A 26,835-nucleotide genomic window follows, 5' to 3' on the forward strand; every position below is an offset into this window, starting at 1 on the left:
CAGACCTGCTCCGCACCACACACCGGGCAGCGCGCCGGCTGCTGCCGCCCTCCGTGCCTGCTCCTCACAGAGGCGCCCAGAGCAAGGGCGGCAGCTCAGGGGCCTTACCCGCGGCGGAGGGAGGGCACGACGGGCAGAGCGCTCAGCCCGGGAAAGCGAAGGAGGGGAGGGCGGGAGAAAGGCCGAAGCGAGGGCGGCGCCTGCCCCTTTAAGGCGGCGCCCGGGCGCACCAGCGCTGCTTTTTGGCTCCCGGGCCTCGCCGTAGCGCTCCCGGGAGAGAGCGGCATTGTGCAGCCTTTGGCCCGGACCGCGCATGCGCCGTTCCGCATTCCCCCGCCTGGCGGCCCCGGAGCTGCCGCCGCGTCCCCCCCTCCCCTCCCGCGGCCGCGCTCCTCCTCGCCGCCGCGGAGGAGGCGGCGCCGCCGGTCCCCCTTCCCTCCCCCTTCCCCCGGTAAGTCACCGAGAGGCGCGGGGGCGGGCGGGCCGCCTCCCCTCCCGTCTCCTCACCGCCGTTCCCCCGCACCGCCGTTCCCCGCGCGCGGCGGCGCCGCCTCCCCTCAGGCAGCGCGCGGAGCCCGCTCCCCCCGCCCTCCTCGCGGGGGAACGGCCCTGCCTCGCGCCGCCACCCTCCCGCCTTCCCCCCCCCCCCCCCCTTTTCCCGGGGCCGGCGCGCGCTGCGGGCGGTGCAGGCGCGCGTGCATGCGGGCGGCTTCTGCAACCCCGTGCGGGGCTGCAGCGGGCGCGCCCCGGGGCTGCTCCCTCGGCCCCCCGAAAGTTTGGGCTCCCCGCAGGGAACTTCCCCCGGCCCCCCCGCCCCGGGCACGGCGAGGGCGCGCGGGGGGGGGGGGGGGGGGCGCGTTCGTAGCCGGTGGCGCGGGGGGCCGGTGGGTGTGTCGGTGCCGCGTGCCCGGCGGCGGGGGCCGTGCCGGTTTGCTGAGGCGTTTGCAGGGAACCCGCGTCGCCCCGCCGCGAGCCCCGCGGGCGTGGGAGCCGGGGTTTGTGCGGGAGGATGCTGCGGTGCGGGCGGAGCGCAGCGCTGGCAGCAGGATGCGTGCTCGACGAAGTTCCCAGATGAGTTCCAGATGAAAAGAATCGGATCTGCATTAGAAAACTTCAATTTCTTATTGTTGCGGCCGGTGATTTATCCACGCCGTGGAGAGAGCTTATTAAAGCAGACAGGCAACTGGTAGCGCTTTGCTTTGCACCCTCCCTTCCAAGAAGCAGATGCTTAAAATGCCGGTAGTCGCTGGAAGAGCAAATGCTGTTGCTCCCAAATCTGCTGCCACCTGCAAAAAGAAAGGTGGGATGTTGCGAGCGCACTTTGAAGACGAATCCTTCCAGCGTGAGCTGGAGGTTATGCTGTTACTAAGCTGAAATGTAGCTGAGCTGCAATGGAGATTGTTCCCTCTGCAGCATCAGCCCTGATTACCGAATACTGGCACAGCACTTTATTGGGTTTTGTTACAGAAAGCGAGTCTGGGGAGACTGACACAAGGCTGGCTTTCAGTCAGGTGAAAGTCTCGGGCGGAGAAGGGTACGATTTGATGCTCGAGCCGTTTAGGAGGGAAATATGAGACTGAACTACTTGCATTCCAAGATGAAAGGAATCTGGTAGGGTCTTAAGCTGTGGAAATGCCCGTTCCTTTTTGTGTTTGTTATGATCTTGTATTCCGTACCTTAATAAATGTGAAAAAAAGGCCTTGGACTGTTCCTTCCACCTTCTGTACACACCGTTGTATTTGCTATGTGCTAAGTACTTGTTAGAACTATTTTGGGGACTATGATATGAAAACCCTGCCACACCTAAAAGCTATTCTGCTTTATTTCTATTTGGAATAGTGCAGGATGGAAAAAAGCTTTCCAAGAAGCGATTAAAGGCCACGGTTTGGGTTCTTGGTCTTGCACATTCGTAGGTCTGAAGGCCTAAAATGCTGCTGTGTTGCTGAACAGATATAGAATATGATTTTTCATACTGGTTTCTGGTGACCTGCAGCTAGGCTAATCTCATTCTTCTAGCCGCTGAGGATCTTTTTGACAGCTAATGAGAATATTTTGTTTTTCTTCCAGGTTTTCATTTCAGCGCGGCTCTCCTCTCTGTGGCAAGGGCTGCCTTTTGAAGCAGCACATTCATTCTCCCCTTCAAGCACCATAAGTCTCATTTGCCAGCTTCAGAACCATGGCAACAGAAGAAAAGAAGCCAGATGCAGAATCCACCAAAACACAGTCTACTCCTTCCTCCTCAACCAATCAGAGCAAGGTGTGTGCGGCGCTCCGAACAATATCCGTGTAAATACACGAGGCAACTACCTGCATATTCAACAGGCAAAGCAGAATTAGAGAATTAAATTCTAATATAGATCAAGAACTTCTCCGGATTTCTGCTTCTGCTGTTGTCTCGAGCTGAAAATGTGCTGAGGGTTTTATGGGAGCAGTGAATGGAGTACAGCCTCTTTTGTTGTGCGAGGGTTTTTTGGAAGTTGTTGCTAATGAAATGCCTCTCGTCACTCTGAGCATTAGAAAGGCAGGTTGGTTGTATCCTTGGAGTGCCTAGAGGTGACTGGGGAATTGGTGAATCTAGGATTGTAGTTGCAAAGCGGGGAGGCAGTCATTATTCAGATTCTTTGAAGCCTGCAGATGCTCGAAGGAGATGTTACCTTCTAATTATGAAGCCTTTGCAAAGGGTAAAAGAGGAAAAAAAAAAAAAGGTATTTTAGGGGTATGGAGGTATTGGTCTGTGATTTAATTCCCGATAAGGATGAAAACTGCAAACACTTAAAAGCACTACACAGATCAGTACCAAGAGTATTGTCTTGATCTACCAAGCACTCTATGGTTTGACTGTTGGTTTACTCTCAGCTGTTTGTTATTGGCTTGGATGAAATTCATGCCAAGGATGAGCTGGTTGTGTGCATGCAACAGTGAGGCACTGCTGGCCCCGTGCAGCGAGGGCATTTGCTTTGTTTTGTTGTTTTTTGAATTTGGAGGGGGGGGGGGGGTTGGCAAAAAACCACGAATGCTGGAATCTCTGTTATGGTGAACGTTCATGCAGTCCATTACTGTGTACAAACCCAGTCTGAGACAGAGCTTGTCACTGAGGTACTAAATTTGGAATTTATTCAACTCATTCATACATGTTTTTCTTTACAGCCTGCACCAGTAAAACCAAACTATGCTCTAAAGTTCACGTTAGCAGGACATACAAAAGCAGTCTCATCAGTAAAGTTTAGTCCTAATGGAGAGTGGCTAGCCAGCTCCTGTAAGTATTGCTTTCTTTTTATCTCATCTAAACCACGCAAATGCGGGCCTTGGAGAACCGCCTGTCTTTAGTGTTGCCTTCATCAGATGGAGGAGGGATGTAGTGTCGTGGATTTTCTTAGAGGGAGCAGCACCAAAGCTGTCAGTCTTCCAGATAATCTGCTTTGAGCTTTTTAAGTTCTGTTACTTTCAACACTGGATCTTCTATGCGTTGCTGAGTTGGAGAGCCCCATTCAGCTTTTCTTAATGAGCAAACGGGCAAAAGCAAATGCAGTATTCTTTCCCTGTGCAAAGGAAACCCTTGTGCTTTCCTGTATCGCTAAAGACAGCTTAAGCTTTTAAATTAAACTTTGTGTATGGTATCTGCAGGCAAAAACTTAGCTCTGGGAAATAAGGAAGGTAGCTTTGCGCTACTAGACTGGACTGTGGAGTGTGGTATGGCGGACTGGCCACGCGCTTCTGTCCTGTGTGCCTGTGGTTGTTTAATAAGTCAGAGCCGTTGATTACCCCAGTGAAATGTGCAGAAGGTTATTATAAATAGTGTTTCTCTACTTGCTCTCTTAAGTGGTAGATCAAGTCCTCTTCCTGTCAGCTTTGGTATTTCCTAAAATTTCTTTGGTAGTCAACATTGCTTGACAGCTTTCCTTCGAAAATGTGTTTATGTGACCCTCAGTGATCCAGAGAGGATCCATACATAAGTAGAGGGCAATTGAAAAGAACATTGTTGAATACGATGAGGGTCACTCGAACATCTTCCAGACGTGGGAATGACTTAGGTCTTTAGCTTAACTGCAAACAGCCTTAATAAGACCAGTGCAGTGTACCATATATAAATCATTTTTATGTTCAAGTGTCCTCATGGAAGTCCCCCCTCTCCCTCGCCCAGGTTTTCCAACCTCTACCTCTGGCAAATATCAACCTTTTTCTCTGGCGTGTTTTGCAAGTTAACATGGATAATATGTTTGGGTTTTTGCGGGCATTAATTCAGTCCAGTTTGTGGTGTGATTTTTGTTCTTTTTGGGCAAAAGCGTTTCAGCATTCCTACGGAACAGTACTACTTTTAACACTGGCAATCTAAAACAAAAGTAGAAACCCAAGTTGTCATTGGAGAAAGTAAAGCGGCCGGAGACTGTGCATTCCAGGCAGTTTATGTAATCTCAGCTGCTGCAGCTTGGCGTGTAGGAAACTGTTCCTTACCAATTACATATTACCTTATGCACTTAGGTCTGCTTGGGGAGGGAGAGCTACCCAGCGTTTGCAGAGACGTAGTTAACATACTTCTTTCCACCTGAAGGGACAGCTGTCTCTGTTAGTGCTGTTAATCTCTTAACTGGCACATTCTTTTCCAGCTGCTGACAAACTCATTAAAATTTGGGGAGCATATGATGGCAAGTTTGAAAAAACAATATCTGGTCATAAACTGGTAAGTATGAGGAGATTACTGTGCACTTGAATATGAATTTACTTGTGAAGAATTTTGCTTTCTTTTCCACATTCAGAAATTTCCATTCTTGGTTAGACTTGTGTAGAAGGCTTGTTCTTCAGTCTCGTTTTGTACTTCTGTGTTTATGCAGTCCTGCACAACAGCCTGGGACTGGAATTGCTGAAGTAATACCAGGTCAGGCTGGCAATATGGGTGAAGTGCAGGCTGATAATGGAGTACCTGCATGCACACTGCCTAGTCTTGAGTCCTTCCATTTCAGGAACACCAACCTCTGACGTGGGGCAGTGCATTCTTGGGTGAAAATCCCTGTAAACTGTAACACTGTGTCTTGTTCCATCTTTCCTTTGTATATGGAGCAGAATGGCTTGCCTTTTAAGGAGATTGAATTTTTCTTGTGGGTTTGCCTACATAAACACAACACTTACTCATTCTGCAAAGTTCTAAAGAAAACACAACTCCCAAACCCTTTGGTTTTGTTTTCTAAAGTTTCTTACATGCTGAAGTTTCATAAGCAAAAACGAAGATACGCCAAAAGAAAAACCAGTAGAATCTTGTTCTTCTCCAGCCTTTAGGGACTCAGACCATAAAGAGCAAGCCATTTGTCATGAAGAGAAGCCACTTAGATTAGCTTATATAGCATACTGTTTATGAATTCCAGGGAAGGGTGTTGGTGGCCACAGTAAGAGCTGTGTGAACAAGCCATTGGTGGTTTTGGAGTATATAGAATCGTTTAGGTTGGAAAAGACCTTTAAGATCAAGTCCAACCGTTAACCCAGCACTACCAAGTCCATCACTAGACCATGTCCCTAAGCACCACATCTACATGAACGGCTCAGCTTGAAATGAACAAGTGTCAAAGGAGCTCTTAACCCAGTCAAATCAATGAATTCCTAACTCTCAATGCTGAATTTTTTTTCAAGCTTCAGCTGTGAATATAATATGCAGTCTGTGTTTTCCATTTTCTTCTGTCAGTGAACAAACAGAGCTGAGAAGAGAATTGTTTTCCTTTGTTTTAGGGTATCTCTGATGTTGCTTGGTCATCAGATTCCAACCTTCTTGTCTCTGCCTCCGATGATAAAACTCTCAAAATATGGGATGTAAGCTCGGTAAGGGCAGAAACTATTGTTTACCTTCCTTCTCCCCAGCATTGGCATCTTAACTCATGTTCTTCTGAGAGGCAGCCTTGATGTGCTATGATGAGAGAAGGTAGGGTGCCTAAACACTGGCTCCTCTTTGGGTAATACTTGCTCTTTCCTGCTTATAATGAGCTGCTGGTTGAATGGGCTGTGAGGATGTGAGTTACGCTGTCTGCTTTTGGGAAGAGGGGGATGCTTATGGGTACCATGAGGAGTCTGGTTATCTTCTGAGAGCGCTTAAGCCTTATGGTGGCAGTGCAACCGCAGGCTTCATTTCTGAAAGCAGCCTCTCAGATGAAACCTTTTTGTAACTTCTTATCATAGCTTCACTTGTATTTGCTTCTCTCCCCCTTCCTTTTCTGCAATTACAATGAAAACTGGATAATTTGGTTGAATTTTGATTAGGTATGTTAAACTGCTTGGTTCTCCTGTCTCCTGAGTTTCCCAAAGGGTTTGTAGCTTGACTGTACTCATTAAAAATGTCTTTTTTTTTTTTTTTTTCTTTCCAGTTGTTTTGCTGTAGCTGGTCCTCTGCCCATCTAAATCTGGGGTTAGAGGTGGTTTCTTTGTGTGCTGCACAGTGATTAACTGTAACGCAGTTTATCTGAATGCATTTATGGCTGTGAAGGATGCTGTATATTTAACTCTGTTAAATCTTATTTCAGGGTAAGTGCTTGAAGACATTGAAAGGGCACAGTAACTACGTTTTCTGCTGCAACTTCAACCCTCAGTCAAACCTCATCGTGTCTGGATCAGTAAGTGATTTTTTTTTTTTTTCTCTTTGTGCAAAGCCAGTGCTGTACACCCCTGTCAGCCGGCACTAAGGGGACAGACAGGCTCTTTTGGGGATCCTTAGCAGAATGGTGACAGCACTGAGTCATAGTTACAGTTAAAACTTTGTTTTCTTAACAAGATACTATGATTAGTATAGCACAGAATTTAGGATTAGAATGGCACAGGATTTCTACAAGCAGAATCAATGTAGTACAATTTATAGGTATCGTAATACAGAATTTATAATACAACTTAACTTATAATTTCTAATCACCTAGATTCTAAGAACTCAAAGTATGACTTCTTATCACCTGGACCCTCTGCAGATGGGGTCAGATCTTAATACCTGGTTTGCTGTATCAATATGACAATCATAATCTAGACTTGAAAATCATGTAAAATAAAAGAATACGAGTCGCTCGCTCAATCCTCGGAGGAAGCAGAGGATGGTGGGGGTGTCCCTGGGTCACGGTCTCGTTGTCCAGCAGCAGTTCTGGTCCAGGTTCCCCGCTTAGGACTTGTAACTGCTTGATTTTGTAGACAGCGCTCTGTGTGCTGTTATGCTTCCCTGTTCTGGGATGGGGTGATCACCCACTGGTGATCCACTGGTTTGGCTGGGTGCCTGGGACCTTCAAGGCCAGCGAGGAAGGCAGTAATCGGCCCGGTGCCCAGGAACCTTGAGGTCGGTAGGGAGGGGAAGAGGAAATCTGCTTGGTTTGCCTACTTGGTTCACAGGACTTTGAGGGCTGATAATGAGGGAAAGGGAATGAGTATGTGACCTACTCGGTCCCAGAGAATGGCTGCTTGCCTTATAAAATGGCGCTAGTTACACTAGCCGCGTTACCAAGGGTCGGGAGCGGGGAGTACCGGTCACAACCCGTTACTGTGTCAATTCTCTGTCTTCTTCCACAAACCCAGCTTGTAGTCAGATGAACTGTGCGGTGCCACTGCTCTCTTTGCCTGGGGACACAGTCAAGCCTTTAACCCATCCTCAACATGCAGGTTTCCTGCGTGGAGGGGAAGAGTTCAGGGAGCTGTGTTCCCAGTCTGTTATTTTTGCCCTGCGTGGTGCTTGTGTCCTAGGCTTTCTGATGCAGCTGCAGTGCAGCTGGAGGAAGGCACGTGCAGCTAGCCAAGCTATAACACCTTGCATGCCTCAAATAGGTGCATCATTAAACCACCTTGTGCATTTCTTCAATCTTCAGTTTGACGAAAGCGTGAGGATATGGGATGTGAAAACAGGGAAGTGCCTCAAGACGTTGCCTGCTCATTCTGACCCGGTTTCAGCTGTAAGTCCCTTCTGATAAATGAGCACACTAACATGCTTATTTTGTTTAGCAGAGCTTCTTTCCTGCTGCTGTTTGTTGAGGACTGGGTTTGTGCTCTAACTCCTTATTATCAAGTCCTTACATGCCGTAGTGAATGGGCTGTGGTGGATTTGCCAATTGTCATTGCTCAAAGAAAATGAAATGAACAGTGTTTTCTGTAAGATCGATATGGATTTTGGTCTTGGGTGTTAATGTGGGGAGCAGTGAACAGTGGCGTGCCAGTCATGCCTGAGTCTAGCAGTCTGATGCTGGGGCACAGATTTGCGCTCACTTGAGGATCAGAGAACAGCCTGTATGTCTGTTGCTTTCATAGAATCGTTAAGGTTGGAAAAGGCCCTTAAGATCATCGAGTCCAACCGTTAACCTAAGACTGCTAAGTCCACCACTAAACCATGTCCTCGAGCACCACATCTACCGTTGTTCCAAGCTGTTACTGAAGCCCAGAGCAGGGTAGTTCCATAATACGCTGTGTTCCACATCTCATTCATTTAATAAGTAAAAGGAGCTTGGAATACAGCAGTATCCATTCAAATGAAGGAAAAACAGAAGGTGTTCAACTCTTAATATTTTTGAAATTAAGGAAACTGAAAAAAAATTGAGCCTCAGATGTGCTAAACCAGGGCTGTCGTAACATGATTGTTCTGCCTTGTGTAGAAGATATTTCACCCTCACAAATGTACATTAGTAGTAATTATTCTTTAAAATAGCAGTATTTTAAGGTGTAGTTCAAGGGAATAAATTATGTATGTAGCCGCATATATGTTTTAAATTCCATGCCCTTAAAATTAAAGGTAATACCCCTGGGTTTGATACTACTAAGCTCATGTTGTCTGAACAGAGTATCTGTGTGTTCACTTGTTCTTCTTAGCTTCTGAAGAAACATCCATTCCAGTCCCTGGTGCTTAAACAAACAGCTGTAGTTAACATCCATTCCTCTTCATAATTATGCCAGACAAACTGGAGGGGGGGAAAGAATCTTGGTTTTAATCACGTTACTCATCTAAACTCGTGCCTGTTGTTTGTACGTTATGTTGACTTTCTGCTTCTATCCACGTGAATTGTGGTGTCAATAATGGAAGATAAGTACTTTCAGTGGGGCTTAAAAATTCGATCATTGTGAACATTGGTAAAGTTATTTTTCCCCTTCTATAATATTACAGGTGCATTTTAATCGTGATGGATCCCTGATAGTGTCAAGTAGCTATGATGGACTCTGGTAAGTGGTTATTTCTTGTCTGTGGCACTGTTCAAACCTTTTACATTTGAAAAGGGACTTTTTAAGAAAGGCTTGTATTTGTAATGTTAACACTGGAACAAAGACTTCAACACCAACAGTAATGATTCTTGTTTGTTTTTAATAGTCGAATCTGGGATACAGCATCAGGCCAGTGCTTGAAAACACTGATTGGTACGTAGGAATGCTTCTTTTTTGTGCTCCATTCTGCGCTGTTAAGTTGTGACATAGATATTCTGCATCATTGCTGTGAACAGTGGCTTTCTTAAGCTGTATTTTACTGTCAGTACACTGTTGTTCTCCTATCTATTGCGATAAGACGAACTGTCCTCTCACGTGAATGGAAACTTGCTTAAGCTTTGAGTGTCATGTAGTATAGATGGACAAATGAGAGGTTTCCAAAGTTTTCTGCCCTTCAGCTGTGTAGTGCTTGCTGCGCAGCAGTTCAAAGCTGCAACGACAGAGTTGTTTGTGCTGTTGGATGTGATGAAAACAGGTAGTCTGTGGCTACGCAAGCTGCCTGGTTTTATTGCAAGATGCATGAGGCATCTTGTGAACACGGCTAGTAAAAGGAAACCAGCTGTTGGGCATATGTTCCCTAGTCCTTCATATTCTTATAAAGCATTATATAGACAAGTTATATGGCACTGCAAATCAGTGGCATGTATTCTAATATAACGATTTTTAAAAGGTAGAGATACCGTCTTGCTCTGATATGTATTGATGCAAGGAAGGAAAGTTCAGTTACAGAGGGTTATTTAAAATGTTGGTGAGAAAAATGCTTAATATCCTTTTCTTAAATTACTGAAAACAATCACCTTTCTTACGCCTGTCTTTTTCTTGAAGTACCAAAGGATGACAAAACTGAAAGCTTGTTTCAGTGAAACGATTAACAACAAATTATTGTCAAAAGAAATTCTCTGTCAATGAGCCGATACAACTGTGCACTGTTTAATACCGCTTTTATTTTCACTCTAGATGATGATAACCCTCCTGTGTCTTTTGTGAAATTCTCACCAAACGGCAAATACATCCTAGCTGCAACTTTGGACAAGTAGGTATTTTAAAAAAAAAAAAACCCAAAAAACCCAACAGGCTTTGAAGTGTTGATGAGTATCAGATAAACCGATATTTTGCTGCTGTTTAACTATCATAGTAATAGTACTACACAAGTTCATATATACTGTCAGACTTAAAAAGCCTGCAAGGTGTTGTGCTGTGCTAATGGCACAGGCAGGACGTGGGTCTTTTTAGCACTGCTTAGTGACTGCAACAACCATTCATTCCTTCTTGTACCTTTCAAAACCTCAGCATTTCCTTGCATTAATCGTATGATTCTTTTGTAGCATCGAAAGACAGAAAATCTAGCCTACGAAAGGCTGCAATATATAAATAACTTTGCGTGTGAGGCATAAAAGCAGTGCAGGTGGGCTGATTGTATTGAGAATGATTCACCTGGAGAATTTCCGTGCAGCTGCTAAGAAGGGATTAGCTGGTCTGTCATCACAGACAGTAATGATGCTGTTGCTTTCGTGAGACCTTCCTTTCCTAGGTTGCGAGGTTGATGCCCTCCCTGTCTGAGCATCTTTGTACAAATATACCACAGGCTGTTGCCTGCCTTTTTCAACTCGTCTATGAAAAGCAGGGAAAACCCAGGTTAGGCTTCCTGGGGAGGAGAAAGGGGGCTGTCTTGCAAGCTCTGGCAGTAGCCAGGGTGTCAGTACAGCGGGTCTGTATCTGGACATGCGTGGGGCTCGCTTAGTCTGTGGAAGAGCCTAGTGCTTGCCTGAGACAAGTGACTTCATGTCCGAATTGCGTTTGGTAGCATGCTTACTCACTTGCTCTGCACTGGCTTAGGCTTGAATGGGTTGAGGATGCCTCAGTCCAGTGTTTACTCCCCTGAAACACCCTGGTGCAGGGCTGCAAGTTGAAAAATTAGAGTAGTCTGTGTGTATTTCGGTCTGTATCTGCTTTCAGCAGGATTTGATTTTAAAACAGCTGGGGGAGAGGGATAGTTTGTAGGGCCATCCCTGGTTCTAGCAGGTTTCTCACCCTGAGAAAGATGATGTCTAATGACATCTGTATGAATCTTTTGGATGCGTTGGGAGTTGGGGGATGTCTGCCAAACCACCTTATCCTCTCTCACTGTAATTTGTCTGTTGTCCTGCCCATCACTTCCCTAGTTGTCTGGTCATTATTTATAAAGAAACTTGCAGGTGTGGGGAAATATTTAAATACACCCTTTTTATGGAGAAGAATATGAATGGCATGGCAGTAAAATTGATACTTTGGGGTTAACTAATGCTGCATTCCAAACCAGGCTAAAGTGACCTGTGTAGACTTTAAGAACTCTGGTATGGAGAAACTTTTTCTGTAAATTGTCAGATAAGAAAAACCCCAAGAACTAAAAATCTTTGTTTTTCTGTTGTTTTCTAGCACTCTTAAACTTTGGGACTACAGCAAAGGAAAGGTAAAACCAATTGTGTCTCACTGTGTAGACTTAATTAAGCTTGTAGGAAAATCTGGATTTCATATGTCCTTTTTAAGCTTGCTTAACGTTTTATGAATACTATAGAAAAAAGTGTTAATACCCCTTTATTGGAGAGGACTAAAGATGCCTTTGGGGAAAAAAAAAAGTGATTGAGCTCCTGCATAGCCCTGAGACATTAAGTGAACCTATATTTCTGCATTTTTCTCTTTATGAACAATAAATTGCTGTTGCTGTCTTTCTCTGTAGTAATGTGACACGTTTAGGGTGCTCGCCCCCCCAGTTGTGTAGCGTTCTAGGGCAGAGATGCCCTCTGCATCCTCTAGATAAGTTGGCAGGGTGGGAAACGCAGGCAGATATATTTAGTCTTTTCTGCCAAGAAAGTTTGTCCTTGGCTGAGAAAACTGCCTCCTGTCTTAATGTCTTGTGGCTCTTCACTTTCAGTGCCTGAAGACGTACACAGGACACAAAAATGAGAAGTACTGCATATTTGCAAATTTCTCCGTTACCGGTGGAAAGGTTAGTGTTTGAGCTGCTTCTTACCGATGGGCGGTGGTTTGGGGGTGGCACCTCCTTTGGTGGGTGCGTGTTCGCAGGTGCCGTAGTGCAGTGGGAGAAGAGGGTGTCCTAGGAAGGTCCCTCTGAGCACCTCTGGTGTCTGTTTCAGGTGGGCCCGCTGTCCCATTGCAGGCTCCTGCCGCTGCAGCAGTAGAAAAGGACTTTCCTGCAGCAGGAGAGCGGCTGCTGGCGTATCGGTTCGCCGTAGCCACGCAGCAGTCAGCCATCAGGTGATAGGTTGGTGTGTTCTGGTTGAGATGACAAAACAAATTGGCAGAGACAAAGTCCTAACACAGAACCACCTTAGCACTTTTTGCTCTATTAGTTTTCCTCTTCCAGCGTACGCAGGCTGGAACAAAGGTTTCTGCTGCCTGTTTGCACTGGATAGAGGCTGAGAGAGAATGAACCGCATCAAGCAGTCGTATAATGTTGGAAGTTCCCTTTCATATGATGACAATGAAATATTTACTGAATAATAACAGTTAGATATAGATGAGGAGAAAGATTCCAATAACTGTCGTTTTTTTTCTTTTTTTTGTCTGCCCTTCCAGTGGATCGTGTCCGGTTCAGAAGACAACCTGGTTTATATTTGGAACCTTCAGACAAAAGAGATTGTACAGAAATTACAAGGACACACAGGTGTGGAAGAGGATTTTGTTTTTATTGATGGAATATCCCTCATGTCAGCTTGTAACGAGGACTTAGCTTGAGCATTTTCTCTCTGACGTTTAGTTTTGACTGTCAGACCCATAAATTCTTGACTGGATAAAGCTTAATTGAACCCTGGGAGTTCGCTCCTTTTTATGAAGGGTTTTTATGGGCATTGCAAGTGTTTATTCTTTCACTGTGAGAACTTTGACATCAGCTTACAAAAGAGATTTTCTTGAGTTGGAACTGGTTGAGATATTTAAGTGACTTTGTGATGGTAGTGACTTTGAAATGCCTATTAACACCTCCCAAAGCTGCAGCTCTTGAAAGGATAAGGGCTTACGTGGTCTTGCGGTTTGTAGATGTCTGTACGTGTGCCTGTTCTTGAAGACAGAGTTGAGCATGTATCGAGATGTCACCTGATGGATACTTCAGTCTGAATCCCATAAGAGAGCAGCACTTTTGCTGCACCGACTGGAAGGAACGGTGCTGTGAAACCCAAGCATGCTTGTTCCTTTGCAGGACCACGGATTTGGACTGCAAGTGGGGGCAGTGGCAGCAGGTTTTCATTTTCAGGCCAGGGCAAGGCTCTGAAGATGAAGTGCTATCTAAGCGTGGAATAGGATGTTGGAAATACCTTACATGGAAAGAAAAAACTGAGCTAGGTTTTTATTAGCTGTGTCTGACATAATAGGCCAGGAGTTTTGCCTGTGAAGTAAGCAAGAACTAGAATCTAGAGAGTTCTCACATTTTGAAACCTGTCAAACACTTTCCAACTACTACTTTCCATTCTTTTTTGCTAGTATTTCCTCTCACAGAGAAGTAGTACTTGGAAAATATTTATGAATAATGTGTTTGTAAGTCTGCTACAAGGAAATACTTACTTGCCTATGCTGTTTTAAAATGCAGTAGCAATACACGTTCATTTTCAGAAATGCCTGCTATGAACCAGATTTCATTGCTGTAAATAATGATATTTGTATATCTCTTCTTTTTGCTTAGATGTTGTAATCTCAACAGCTTGTCACCCAACAGAAAACATCATTGCATCAGCGGCACTAGAAAACGACAAAACAATTAAACTGTGGAAGAGTGACTGTTAAACGTTCCAGTATCACTTCAGAGACTGTCAGGAAAAATGTTTTTAAAAAAAAAAAAGTTAAAAAACCACATGAGAATAATAAATCCAGTTTGGCAGGAAACCTGAAGAATATTTGATAAAGTGGTTTCTGTTAGTCTTGGCCCAAAGAAAACGTCTTAGCTCTTTGCTAGAACCGGGCAACGTGGTGGAAAAAAAAAAAAAAGATGCAGTGTCTCCTTTTCTTGCCTAATCTTTTGGCAGACAAATGGATCGTTCTGACATCGCGTTAGAAGTGTCAGCCTTGTATTGGACACCCCAAAGATACTGTACTTTCTGGTGGCATTGCTTCTGGGCACCGTTGCTGCTTAAGGAAGAGCCGCCAGTCTACTTTGTAACAGTAAGTTAAGTCACGAGCCTAGAGATGTGTGGGATTTTTTTTTAAATGTCTAAATTTTTTTTTTTCTTCCAGAACGTAGGTTCTAGTCTCTTGGGAAGTTTCTGTATTGTTTTAAATAGGAGTCCTGCATCTTTAAAGGTGCTTCATTTTAAACACTCAGCTCAAACTTTGTGACCAAATAAAACCATGCAGTTCCAGATTTCCCTCTTCCTGCCCCTGACTTGACTCCTGTGGTGAAATCTCCTCTTACCTTCTGTATAGTTGCTTACCTCTTGTTACGTGTGTTTAATAGATGCTGTTCTAGAGCAAAGTTACAGTTCTTCTGTTAACCATTAAAATGAATCCTGCTTGTAGTTGTTCTCAGCATATTTTAATTTTTTTTCTCTTCTGGTTATAAAGCAAGCTCACGGAACACTGTAAAGTTATTTCAATGTAAAAAGAAAAAACCCAGACTTTTGTATCTTGAAAATCCATCGTATGAAACTGTATTGATAATGGCATGACTCTGTATCTATTTCAGCGTTGGTATTTCTTTCCCTTTTTGTCATACCCACGTGGTATTTACACATCCAAAAAAATACCATACGCCATAATAAAAAGGTGGGATTTTATGTGTATGCTTGTGGTAAGAGTGTGCTAATGTGAAGTGTCTGTGTCCAAAGAAGCCTCCCTTAAAAGCACCGTTAGAAAGGAGTATTTCCGTAGCAGCTCCGCAGAGTGAGGAGGGGAGGAGGAGGAGCAGCGTCGTGGTGCTTTACATCTCTTGTGGAGAAAGAAAAGAGGAGCATAACTCAAGTCACAATTTGTTTCAAGAAAGTAAGAAGATTGAACTGAAGGTGTCCTCAGCAGAGGCAACATAAGTACAAACCCTGGCAGAGACCTTTCGCTAAGGGGGAAGGAATCCTGCTGCCCTCTCCGTGCAGAAGGGGCCGAGCGATGAGCCAGGGCTTGGCTTGTGCTGCTTCAGAATTGCGTTCAGGCACAAGTTTCATTGCACCTGAAGGGTTCTGCTGTGAGGGGATGTTCTGTTCCTGGGGAAGCAAAAATCCTTTTTGGTTTTGGTTTTTTTTTTTTTTTTGGTAACGACTTCATGTACTTGATAATAACTGAAAATCAATTACAGTACAAACCTCTCCTCTAGTGGCTGCTTGGAGACTGCCTTGCTTTACCTGCAGCGAAGAAGACAGCTGCAAGACATGAGGTATAGCTTTTCTTCTTAAAATATAAAACTAGAGTTCATGTTGAGCTGGTGCTAAAGTGGCTATTAATAATACCACTGTCTTTTGAGGTTTTTCATTACCCCCAGGGAAGGACGCTGTGTCTCCCGACTTAGTGAGCATCACTGCTGAAATAATCTATTTCTTAACTTCATGATTTTTTTTTTTTTTTTCAGTCTTTCTCACAGGCCGGTGAAACTTTTCAGTTGCCAGATGTGGCTGTGCTGCTTGAGCAGCGTGGAGCAGCTGGTATATCACTCCAGGAAAGCATTTTCACATAGATTCAGCAGTGGTTGGTAGCGCAGTGCTTCCCGTGTGACTGCGTGCGCGCGAGCGGCTTTCCTTGCCCAGCTGTGCTATGGTTTTCCCTGGTGCCCGAGTCTGGGATGAGGGGAGAGCGATGGTTTCCCTGCTAGCAGGAGGAAATCTCTCAAACAGGGTTATTCTCTTCCCTCAAACCGAAGAGCCCTGTTGTAAAGGATCTACTCTTGTAGCTGTGCTCTGTAAAGGTGTTGAAGTCCCCAGTATCGCACCTGGGAATAATGCTGGGGCCTAAGCTCTACTTAGCTATAACCGTATCCAGCCTGGGATGTTGGGATGGTCAGGATTAGCTAATCGTGACGACAGGGCTGGCCTGCCCTTCTGTTGTAGGAGAGAAGTAGTGGGCTCTGCTCCGCTGGGCGCTTTGAGGCTGAGGGAAAAGGAGAAACTGGGTGAATGAAGGAAGCGGAGGGAGCTGGGTTTCTAGGGTTCCCCCGAAAGAAGAAAAAAAAAACATGGTTAGATGCCACGAAGTAGGTGGCAGTGCCTTAACCGTATGCGTGTTGTACAGGCCACGAGGGCCTCTTCCATCCTTATCAAGGGGAGTGCTAACCTTCTCTCCTTTCATACAACACGACCCCAGCCTTCCGTCCGCTGCTATTTAAAGCTTCATCAAGCTGCTTCTACCCAGAATGGGGTGAGAAAAACTTCGCGTTTTCTTCCGTCTCTATTTGACAGCTCTTTCTGATCCCCATGTGACGTGTTTACTTTACTTCCTTGTATGGGTATAAAACCCCTGAAAACCCCGTTAAAGTAGCAAAGACGCTCGCTTTTTGATGCCTTCTTAATGTATTCATCACTCTCAGCCAATCAAAGCGCAGCGGCCGGATCCTGTTCGACTGCCCCCTGACCTTCCCCGCCCGCCGTGCATCCCGCCAATCAGCGGCCGCGTTTACCGGGGGAGGGCACTTCTGCTTCCGCCTCGCTAATGGCGGCAGGAAGGGCTGAGGCCGCCGGTTCGAGTCCCGCCTCGGGTGGGTGCGGGCCCAGGCGGAGGTGCGGAGCGGAGCCCGGGGGTGCGGAGCGGAGCCGCTGCCGGTGGGTGGCGGGGCGGGGGTGGGTGCCGTGCCTTGAGCTCTGCCTGCCGGAGGGATGAGCTCTAAAGCAGGATTTACAGGCGAACCCGTCTAATCTGCGCAGGGTTTAGCCGTCTTTCTGGGTATCCCGAAGGTTTAAGTGGGAACACGAGTGTACCGGGGGATTTGCTAATCAAATTTTTCTCAGTCAGGGCAGGCAGGCCGTTTCCCAACGTGTTCCCGGTGCCCCTGGGCTGATAAATCTCTCTGAATTGCGTCTGAGCTAATGACAAGTTAAAAAAGCGCACACTGGTTCCAGGTGTGGAAGCGAAGAGGTTGGTTGTTTTGGTTTATTTTTTTCCCTTTTCTAAAGGTCTTTGCCTTTTGCATCCCAAGGGAACAAACCCCAAACAAACGCCTGGCTAAATCAGCGCCACAGCACCTCAAGCCGGCCTCGGGAGCCGCTTCGGGGCCCGGGCGATGCTCCCGCCGGGGTACCCACCCCAGCATCCCGCCGATGCCGGTTTAGCGCACGGTGCTGTCCCTGGGCCCCAGCGGCTCTCCCGGGGCTTCCCGCCCGGTTCCCTGCGGGAAATCCCAGCCGGTGCCGCTCCTGGGGGAGCCGCTTTGCTGGACGAGGCCGCAGCGGCCGGTGCTGCGCCCAGAGCGGTGCACAGCCGCGGGGCCGCCGGCTGCGCCGAGCTGCTGCATGGCCGCAGCCCAGCCCAGGCTGCTCCTGGCCGCCCCTGCCAGACACCGATGAGTTTATTAAGGGATTAAAAGTTCGTTTCCCCTCCTTATTGAATGCTCTGATTTATGCATGTGTTTAAATCAATTCCATTTCCTGCGTTTTATCCCTTCTCCCCGAGGCTTTCAGGCTTTGCTGTTAGACATTTGTTATAATCACATTGTTTTGAGGCAAGCGCGACACCGTGGGTGGCTTAAGCGATTTGAATAAATGAGCTGCATTACTCAGGCGCTTCTCCCAGGTGCTAATTGCCCCTCCTGAGCTGCGGGTGCCCATAGTCGGACAAGTTTGTGCTGCCTCCCAGTGAAATATTAACGAGCGTTCTTGCTAACGAAGACGCTGTGTGGAGATGAGGTCCAAGCCCCTGCCTGGCCAGGAGCTGTGCCCGGCAGAGGAGGCGCCCGCAGTCTGCCCGCGGGCTGGGGTGCACAGGGTGGCGGATTTCAGGTGCTGCTAGCAGACGGTTGCTGGATGGGCCACATAAGCAGCTTATTTTGTCATTTTAATTTTTTAATCCCGTGCATTCGGTCGCGCTCTCTTATTAGTAAGCATTAGCTCTCTAAGTCCCATTAGCTCCACTGAGAGCTGGGGCTTTGCTTGTGGGGACACTGGTGGGGGAGCCAGCAGGGGTCCGGGGGCCTGATCCTGCAGGTGACATCCATGATGCCCCGCGTGGCTGCGGGTCTGATCCTGACCCTGCAGGATCGGAGCTATCGCAGCTTGGTGCTTTCCTCCGCTGCGCCCCTGGCCCCCTTCCCAAGCCCCAGGCAGCCCCAACCGGGGTCCCTCCAGAGCCAATGCAAACCTGGGGCTGGCCCTGTTTGGCCTCTTGCTGCTTTATTAAGGCAGCTATTTTCTTGTGCACAAATGCATACGATAGTGTCAAACCCACCTCTCCCTCCGTCAGGTTTTCCCTTTAACCCCATGGCCATCCCCGGGGCTGTACTTTGTAAGAGAATCTCAAGCCTTGGATTTGAAATTAGTTGACTGCTTCTCTTTAATAAAATTATTCCTGCCCTCTTTAAATAGCACAATATGTCACAGAAAGCCGGTGGGTCCGTTCGTGAAGATGAGGCAGCTCGGAGAGGAAAAAGAGGAAGGGAAAAAAAAAAAAAGTAAACCCACACATCTCCCCAAACCCCTTCTGCCTAATCCAACTGAATTAGAGGATTTCGAAGTGGATTTAAAACTAAATCTTGATTAGGTAGAATTTCTCTCCAAGAGCTGCTGCATGGTAGTATTAATGGGAAGTGATCGTGGACAGAGGAAATAGGACAGAAATAACTGAGGGCAGCACATACGCACTCAGGTCTGCGCGTGAACTGAAAGAATCGGAGAATTTCTCAAGAGGAAAAGGGAGAAATTAAGCATCGACATAACGAGACCGGGCGCCACGGGGCTGGCCGGAGAAGCGGGGAGCAGCCACATCTCTGCCACACTGACGGCATCTCCCTTTATTCTGGTGGAGGGTTTTGCAGGTGGAAAGCGAGCGTGCACGGCCGGTGGGAAGAGCCGGGAGGAGAGGTGGTCTCTGCCCGCTCCCCCCGACGCCGGTGTTCGTCCTCCGAGCCCCGGGCGGGCGCCGGGAGCCGACCCCCATGCTCTCAGGACACATGCCTGGAGGTGCCCATGGGATCCTCTCTCTGATGACCGTGGTCTTCGTCCTCCCAGAGGGTAAGTGCCACCGTCCCCGGGGTGTGGAGTGTGCCCGTGCTTTGGAGTTGTGGCTGTTCGCATCCTCCCCAAACCCTGGTTGCTAAAGTGGGATTTATCCTCGGGATGAATTGGGGGCCATTCCTGCCCCAAGCAATGTAGCTGCGTGTTGCTGCGCGTTGGTGATTTTAGGATGGAGCTAATGTCATCACATCTGGTACAAAACGAGGGCATGTGGGCAAGGAGCATGGGCCAGGAGCCAGGATCCCCTGGGCTCCCCTTCCCCGGTGCTGCCGGGGCAGGGACTCCCCTCGCCGTGCCTGGCTGTGCGAGGGTGCTCGGCTCCCCAAAACCCACGGAAGCAGACGCGGACAGGCTCGGGAAGGGCTCTGGGCCGGCATTCAGAGGCAGGGAAAGGTAACGGCAACCATTAAGTGCAACCTGGTTTTTGTTGCTGTGATTAATCAACACAGAGGTCAGGTACTGCGTTTGCCTTAAACGCTGGATGATGTAAATTAATATTCTTTGAAGGCTTTTTTTTTTTTTTTAAAGAAAGCTGAGAAATGGCTCAGTTCCCATTCCAATTTAGAGCAAGCAATTCTCCGATGCAGCCACTGACCCTGCAGGGAAGGACCAAGCTGCTACCAGTGTGCAAAGCTGTGGGGACACACATGGATGCCACTGTCCCGGGGTCACGGACACGTTGTCTCGCAACCGCTCTGAACGAGGATTTCCCTTCTGTTTCTGAGTTGTTTTGCCTCCCTGATAGACCCTGCGATAAAAGCAGGACCGCGTTCAGGGAGCGAAGCAAACCACGCCAATGAAACCATCCCTCCGGTGAGAATGACTCCAACGCCGGCGCGGCTGAAACTGGAGGAATTTGGTGAAACAGGCAAAAGCTGTTTCCGAGAGTGGCCGAGCCTTGGCTCGGTGATGCTTGTGGTTGGGAGGTTTCACCTACTCTTTACAAACCCTGTTTCAAAGCTCCCTTGTTCCCACGATTTGATCCCAGCCCCAATCTCTGGATAATCTCTGATTTCGCACTGACCTCTAGCGGGAGTTGCTTTTATATTTTTTGGGCCCACCGGGTAAACAAGTGGCAGGCGGCTTCGGGCTCTGGCTCAGTGCTTAATGCGACTTGGCAAGGCAGAGAGCGCTGCAAAGCCGTCGCTCGAGAGCAGCTAGGAAGGAGCTGAAGTCTTTTTTCCCCCTGGAAAAACGCAATTCTGTTTCATATGGTTCTTCTTTAGTGTCCGGACTCCAGTGTTATGGCTGCAACATCATCGTTGGCACCAAAAACGTGGACATGGGGTGCTCTAACCCGGAGGTGATCACCTGCTCCCACTCCCACCAGGGCTTCAAACACCGGTTCTGCATTAAGACAGAGAGCGGTGAGTCTGCCCGGAGGGGCCGGGGTTGCCTGAGCACAGCCGGTGCTGCTCCCACCCCAAAGCAAGCCTTCAAACGGGGCCTGGCCCTGGTGTAAGGCTGGCAGAGCGTCACCCTCCACCCCGGCTGTCACCGCTGTCCCCCTGTCCCTGATGTCCCGCGCTGTGCTTGCTTTGCAGTGGTCCTGGGCATCCTGCTGACCAGCGGCTGTGCCACCTCCCGTCACTGCCAGCAGCAGGAGCTGCCGGGGGTCCGCATCCACTGCTGCGACACAGATCTCTGCAACGGCTCCCCCAGAGCCCCCCGGCCGCCCCCCGGCCTCGCCGGCGGCCGCCTCCTGCTGCCCTGCGTCCTTGCTGCCCTGCTCCTCTCCTGAGCCCCCCAGGGCTGGGGGGGCCATGGGACCCTCGCGGGGGGGTGCTGGGAGCAGGGATGCGCCCATCCCTGCTCTTCCAGGCGGGCAGAACGCCCTCCTCTCCCCTCTCCTCAATAAAAGGTGCCGAATGCTTTGCCCTGGAAAGGTTTCGGTGATGCCCCGGCGGCAGGGCTGCACCCCGGGGAGGATGGGGGACATTTCTCCGGGCTGGGGGGGGACTGGGGGTACCCGCACCAGCCTGGGGCAGGGGGAGCGCAGGACCAGGGGTACCCACGGCCGAGCCCGGCTCTTCCCACGAGAGGGCAACCTCGGCCCGCCCAGGTGGGCTTTGGGGTGCAGGGATGCAGCACCCACGCAGGGCAGGGCTCCCAGAGGGGTCCCGTGGGGTGGGTGGGCGATGGGGTGGGGAACAGGGCGCCCGCGTGAAATGAAGGGTTTTTTCAGGCGTTATCCCAACTGAAGAGGCCAAACGGGAGCTTTAAAGGCAAAAAAAAATATCTCATCCCGTACGGATGGGAGCCTAAGTGGCTTGTTCAAGGTCATCGCGGGGGTTTGTGGTGGAGCTGGGAATTAAATGCATATGTCTCAAGATCCAGCCTTGTGCTTTTATCACCAGGGAAACAGCATAAACCTCACTGGTGAGAAATGAATGAAATATTTTTATTCTAATTTTTTTTTTCTTTAGATAAAAAAAATAATGCAAAAGACCTTTTCCATGCAGAACATCAGCTTTTGATGACATTTATCAGATGTGTGTCAGAAAACAAGTCAAAACTCTACTGAAAATATTATCTGAGGCACCTTCCCAGCAGAAGCACCTTGGGGCTGATACAAAACATTTTCAGATTCTGAAGATTAAAAATAAAAGGAAATCAGAAAACAAATCCCGTGAAAATGACAAGAACGGCAACGCTAACCAATTCCCCCTCTTTCCCCTTAAAATGTTCCTTATGATTTTCAGGGGAGCAAGAAACATTTCCTTGGCAGCTGGAGTTATTTTCGCTACTGGTTATTTAGCTGCCTGGATGAGGGCTGGGCCGAGCTCTTGCAACAAAACCTCCATGGCATCAGTCCGCTCCAATATAAATTCCCATTTATCGTCCGAGGCTGGGGACGGGCTCCCAGCGGAGGGAATGGAGCCGGTGGCCGGGGGTGCCGGGGTGGCATAGGCCACCTTGCCATCCAGCGGCATCTTGGGGCGAAGCGAGGGGGCGAGGAGCCGCCGTGGTCCCCTCGGCCGCCGTCCCCGGCCGCCCACATGCCTGCAGCCGGTGATGCTGCTGGCTCCGCTCTGCCCCCCTTGCCCGGCTTGAGTCATCCATCTTGCGCCGTGTAAGAGGCCTGTTGCAATTAAGTAGGCTGAAGTGCTCCTGAACTCTTTAACCTTTGCCCCGGGATTGCTCCTTTTGCCCCGGGGCTGTGGATCAGCTCCATTGCACTCTCCAAACAGCGCCTGCTACTTAGCTGACATTTCTTTCTCCTGCTGGATCCTATTAGCACCCTGAGGTTGAAAATGCTACTTTGGAGTGTTGTAAGGAATGTGATTTATACTGGAAAGTAGCGGCAATCTATCTTTCCCTATACACACACTACACATGAGGCTGGAGAGCTAAATCCACATTGCCTGAACAAACAGCAGCCGGGATAATTGCTGAGGAGGCTTCGGACACCTAGCAGGGAGAGGAGGCTGGGTGGGACGGCACAAGCGGGACAGGCACTGGGGCCCGGGCCGCCGAGCGCGGGGCACAGCGACAGCGGGAAACCTGCAGGGAAACCTGTTCCCCTTGGGGATCCCATCCCTGCACCAGTGCGAACTGGTGCCGGACACTGCTGGTTTCCAGGCAGTGCTGAAGACCTGGTTGGGAGCTGCCTGGGCTGTTTGCAAGGGCTCTGGTCCTAGAGTCCATCGTGTACTTCTTCACCCTTTTCCTTGCCTGTTGGTCTCGTGTCAAGGGAAGACCAGAGCTGAGCAGAATTTGCACTGGTTTGCCGGCATGTGAGTAGGTATCATAGATAACACAACACGCATGGGAGGCAGATGAAAATAAGAATTGAATGGTGCCTGAAGGAGGGCTGATTAGCCTTTATCAGATATGACACGCTAACCACCGAGGCTCCTTGCTGGAATACCGGGTTAAAATCTCTGCAGCATCAAATTTCATCCTCCTAAGCAAAGAGACACTTTCCATAGTGTTTGTGTGAATCTTCTGGATAAGCCCTGGAGACTGAAACCGTCTCAGCTTCATGTGGGCATTAGAAGTCCCACCCACGTGTTTAAAAAAAGCCCCAAACCCAGAAACGCAAAAGCTGACATTTACTCTAAAATGTCTTCTTCCTGCATGGCTGCATGGCATCCCGTGTGAGCGGCCCTGCCTCCCTCCTCGCCGGAGCTGGCTGCGGTTTAGCGGTGCTGCGGGCATCCTCGGGGGCATTCGCACCAACGGCCCGGCTGAAAGCCGAGAGATTATTTTTACACACGTGAAAGTCTGCGCACAAACACGCAGACAGACACTAGGGCAGTGCTTTCCACGAGAAAAACCAACTACAAAAAAACCTCCAACCCTAAGCAGCCTCTATGTCAAAAGCCCTTTTATAAAAGCCTCAGTAGCTGAAGAATTGCCATTGTTTCAGTCTCCAGTGAGTGCTAGTCTTAAAATATTTCCAGCTCAGAGCAGGCTTTGACATTCTGCCCAGACCCAGGAGAGGGAACAAACACGAGTTCAGAAATGTTTCTACAAGGCACAGATCCTTCTTCTTTTTGGAGAATCACGCTCAGCATCTCGCGTCCTGTGGCTACGTCCCCCTAAAGTGGGGGAAACACCCCAAACACCCGCAAAAGCGGGGAGATGGGGACTTCTCAGGAGCTCCCGGTAAGGCAGGGAGAGCTGGCCCAGCTCTCATGCCAAGGCGCCGGGCTTTGCTTTTCGTCCTGGTTACTCAGCCTTTCCCTCATGAACAGCAAACCCATTTTTTCTCCCCAGAACTCCGGCGCTCCAGGCTGCTCTTGCTTGAATGCCGATGGCTGCGCCGACCCAGCTCCCCACCCCGCTGGATGCTGGCGGACGGTCCAAAAACGCAGGCTGTTTAGACCCTGGCAATCAAAGGAGGCAGAAAGTATGCAGTGGTATTAATCCCCCTTAGCCTTTTTTGTGTGTTCACCAGTGATCCTGGCCGTGACAGTCCGCAAATTTGGGAGGAGGAAGCTCTCGGTGCTTCGCTTTCCCCACGGCTGCCTGCAGGAAGGCCACGCGAGGGACGGACCCCGGCGCACGCACCCCCCGCAGTGTTTGCTCCGCGTGGCGGTGGGGTAGGAGAACCTCGGGACAAGGCTGTCCCTGGGACTTGACTTGCTGGGGAGCTACAGCACAGCTCTTTGGCCAGCGTTCGTCTTTTCTCACCCTTTCCCTTTCCATAACGTAAAATGAGGAGGACAGGAGCTGAGCCGTCTGTTACTGGCTCAGCTACACTTCTGCACACCAAGGTCATCCCCACCTTCTTGCAAACAACATTTTGGCAGAAAAGTGCAGAAAACTGTCGGAGTTCTGCAGGCAATCGGCAACGACCCGGCTGCCCCGGGGTCTGCAGGGTCTGCGTGCAGCGCCGACGGCCGGGGCTGCCCCGGGAGCGCTGCTGAGAGGCTGCGTGCTGCGGGCGGCACGAGCTAACGTGCGTTTATCGCGGCTGCGAGCACTCGTCATGTTGGATAAAGGGCAGTGTTTACCCAGGAACAATGTGGGGTTAAAATTTAGTAAGTCCTTGTGCAACTCTTTATAGAGAGGCAGTGAGGACAAATAAACATCTCTTAAAATACAGTCAGTCCTCGGGCTCGCTGTTTAATTCATTCTCCGGAAATGCATGTTGTTTATAGCCATTCATTGCAGGAGCTCGGAACAGCAGGGGTTTGATCCACTCCAAATTTCAGGCAAAATAATATGATCCTCATTCTTCTCTTGTTTGTTCCTAGGAGAGAACACAAGGTCAAGTCTTCAGCTAGTGCAAAGTTTGCTCTAAACTACTGAATATTTTTTAGTTGAGAAAGTTGCTTCTCTGCTTGCTCGCTCTCTCCGTTACCATGCCTCCCCCTCCCTCCAGCCTGCGAGCCCAGGAGGAGCCCGAGTTCCCAGAGGATCTGGGTTTCCTCCGTGCGTTGATAAAGGCTTCTGGGGGGAATCAAAGCTGGGTGGCCAAAACCAGAGGCTCCCAAGGTTGAAGGTTAGGATGTCTCTTATCTGCTCCCCTCCCAGGGAGAGACAAGCAGGGGAGCAACCACACATAGGACAGCCGGCTCCCTCCTGCCCAGGCTGCGATGCTGCAGTGGACCCCAGTGGAGAAATCCCCCTTCTCTGGGACCTGCGTCAACCCCATCCATTTCACACGGCTGAGAGGGAGCAGTGCCAGCCATATTGACAGAAAAACCACGAACTGGGTCACGCTGCCCATTCCCCTCCCAGCACAGAACTCTCCTCGTGCACAAACAGGGAGCGCGTTGCTCAGGGGGACGTACAGGGCACAGCGTCCGTGCTGGTCCAGGAGCTGCACGCACGCTGACTTTGCTCAAATGAGCCCAAAGCCTCAAAGAAATGCTCTTCTTCTCTAGGACGAGAGCCAAAGCTGCCCTCTGCCAAGGGCTGGGCATCGGGGGGGTTGAGCGGAGGGAGAAGGGGGGATCCTTGTTCGTTTTAATAACCTCACAGCAATGCCGGAGCCAGCTACGTGCCTGACCTACATACAGCCCAGAGCGCTCTGAGCACAATTGATCCATTGGCAAGAGAGAAATGCGGTGGTGGTGGGAGGACCTGCCCCGCTGTACCCAACCGGCATCCCCCCGCGGTCAGCCGGGAGCCAGCGGCACTGTGGCCGTGTCGTGGTGTCTGACCACCACGAGGAAGCCACGTGGCATCAGCTTGTCCCCCATCCTGGGCACCACGTGCATCCCGCAGCCCCAGCATCCCTGCCCCGTACCCTCCACGCTTGACAGCCCCAGCACAGAGCAACCTGGACCCACGGACAGGTATTCTGAGACGTCCTCCTGCAGCAGACTTTCCTTTTGTGTGACTGGCTTCTGGTAGGGAAAGGCGTGTGTGCCCCTTTAGACACCTCTAGTAATGCATGCAAGGTTTTGGCTGCTATTAAGTCAAAAGGTGTGCTCTTTGGCTCAGAGGCTAGATTCACAACTCCTTACGGAGCTTGCTAATGGATCATCAGTGGATTCGAGCGTCCTTCCTCCCCGGTTGTCTGGTTTAGCCAGCCTGGCAACACACCCTTAAGTCTTCTGCTTCAACTCGGTTGTTTTAGCATCTTACACCCTTGGGCCACTCTCGTCGACCTCACAGGTTCTGCTGCAAAGGACGGCTGGATATTTCTGTCATAGTTTGCTCTTTTCTGTCCTTCAGCGGAGGTGGTTGGTAGGGTGGCAGGAATATAATGGCAAACAAGGGGAGAAAAGGGAAGACACTATGGTGCCAGGTGATTTTTTTTCCCTCAAGTCCCCAAATTCTCACTAATTAAGGGCTAGGAGGAACAAAAATACCATCTGGTGACACAGTGGGCCTAATGCTGTAGTCTGCCTTTCCCCAGGCACGTGGACACAAATTCACTTGCCTGACTGCTGGTGGCATTAGCCAGTGAGCGTTGATCCGGGGGAGGATTGACGAACACCCAGAGCGAGAGACCGCGGCGTGGGCAGCAGCGTGGAGGAGGACGGAGAGAGGTGGGTGATGGACAAGAGGATGTCTCCTCGCAGTGGGTAAGCCTTTTGGGACAAAAACCAGG

General features: G+C 49.2%; 3 protein-coding genes and 1 non-coding gene across 13 annotated transcripts in view; 2 read left to right on the forward strand and 2 right to left on the reverse strand.

Moving 5' to 3' along the window:
- Window positions 1-539, reverse strand: part of BRD3 (bromodomain containing 3) — a 50,838-nt gene extending 50,299 nt beyond the window's left edge. The window contains exon 1 of the mRNA XM_087753464.1: window positions 508-539. The gene's annotated coding sequence lies outside the window, so the exon portion shown is untranslated. The remainder of the gene's footprint in view (window positions 1-507) is intronic.
- On the forward strand, window positions 342-14,960 carry WDR5 (WD repeat domain 5). 3 transcript variants are annotated; one of them, XM_087753474.1, is made up of 14 exons: window positions 342-451; window positions 2,068-2,257; window positions 3,148-3,256; window positions 4,605-4,678; window positions 5,716-5,805; window positions 6,501-6,590; window positions 7,815-7,898; window positions 9,098-9,153; window positions 9,299-9,345; window positions 10,150-10,225; window positions 11,608-11,641; window positions 12,104-12,178; window positions 12,769-12,856; window positions 13,868-14,960. In XM_087753474.1, the coding sequence occupies exons 2-14, from the start codon at window positions 2,177-2,179 to the stop codon at window positions 13,966-13,968; spliced, it is 1,005 nt and encodes a 334-aa protein (XP_087609600.1). In that variant the 5' UTR covers window positions 342-451; window positions 2,068-2,176; the 3' UTR covers window positions 13,969-14,960. The 3 variants fall into 3 exon arrangements, with proteins under 3 accessions (XP_087609600.1, XP_087609599.1, XP_087609601.1); XM_087753473.1 differs by lacking the exon at window positions 342-451 and adding an exon at window positions 864-1,611; XM_087753475.1 differs by lacking the exon at window positions 342-451 and adding an exon at window positions 864-1,300.
- A 1,368-nt stretch (window positions 14,961-16,328) lies between these two features.
- Window positions 16,329-16,456, reverse strand: LOC148056247 (U6atac minor spliceosomal RNA). The gene has a single exon (XR_015703812.1). It is a non-coding gene; the product is annotated as a U6atac minor spliceosomal RNA (small nuclear RNA).
- A 335-nt stretch (window positions 16,457-16,791) lies between these two features.
- On the forward strand, window positions 16,792-21,339 carry LOC148056248 (uncharacterized). Of its 8 annotated transcripts, none has more exons than XM_087753346.1 (5): window positions 16,792-16,855; window positions 17,106-17,232; window positions 19,114-19,319; window positions 20,549-20,689; window positions 20,867-21,339. In XM_087753346.1, exons 3-5 carry the CDS (start codon window positions 19,244-19,246, stop codon window positions 21,061-21,063), a joined length of 414 nt encoding a protein of 137 aa, XP_087609472.1. In that variant the 5' UTR covers window positions 16,792-16,855; window positions 17,106-17,232; window positions 19,114-19,243; the 3' UTR covers window positions 21,064-21,339. The 8 variants fall into 8 exon arrangements, with proteins under 8 accessions (XP_087609472.1, XP_087609475.1, XP_087609468.1 ...); XM_087753342.1 differs by having other exon boundaries at window positions 16,800-16,919; XM_087753345.1 differs by having other exon boundaries at window positions 16,800-16,919; window positions 19,124-19,319.
- The last annotated feature ends 5,496 nt before the right edge of the window (window positions 21,340-26,835 follow it).

The sequence above is a fragment of the Nipponia nippon genome, unplaced genomic scaffold, assembly GCF_047370975.1.
Source record: "Nipponia nippon isolate SJK-2023a ecotype South Korea unplaced genomic scaffold, ASM4737097v1 scaffold_16, whole genome shotgun sequence".
Classification (NCBI taxonomy): Eukaryota; Metazoa; Chordata; class Aves; order Pelecaniformes; family Threskiornithidae; genus Nipponia; species Nipponia nippon.

Bases quoted from the DNA above. Each gene is read 5' to 3' on its own strand.
- WDR5 (XM_087753474.1), top strand. From the start codon at position 2,177: ATGGCAACAGAAGAAAAGAAGCCAGATGCAGAATCCACCAAAACACAG. The intron at 3,257-4,604 runs GTAAGTATTGCT...ATTCTTTTCCAG, and splicing joins AGAGTGGCTAGCCAGCTCCT to CTGCTGACAAACTCATTAAA. The intron at 9,346-10,149 runs GTACGTAGGAAT...TTTTCACTCTAG, and splicing joins GTGCTTGAAAACACTGATTG to ATGATGATAACCCTCCTGTG.
- LOC148056248 (XM_087753349.1), top strand. From the start codon at position 19,244: ATGCTCTCAGGACACATGCCTGGAGGTGCCCATGGGATCCTCTCTCTG. The intron at 19,320-20,548 runs GTAAGTGCCACC...GTTCTTCTTTAG, and splicing joins GGTCTTCGTCCTCCCAGAGG to TGTCCGGACTCCAGTGTTAT. The intron at 20,690-20,866 runs GTGAGTCTGCCC...CTTGCTTTGCAG, and splicing joins CTGCATTAAGACAGAGAGCG to TGGTCCTGGGCATCCTGCTG.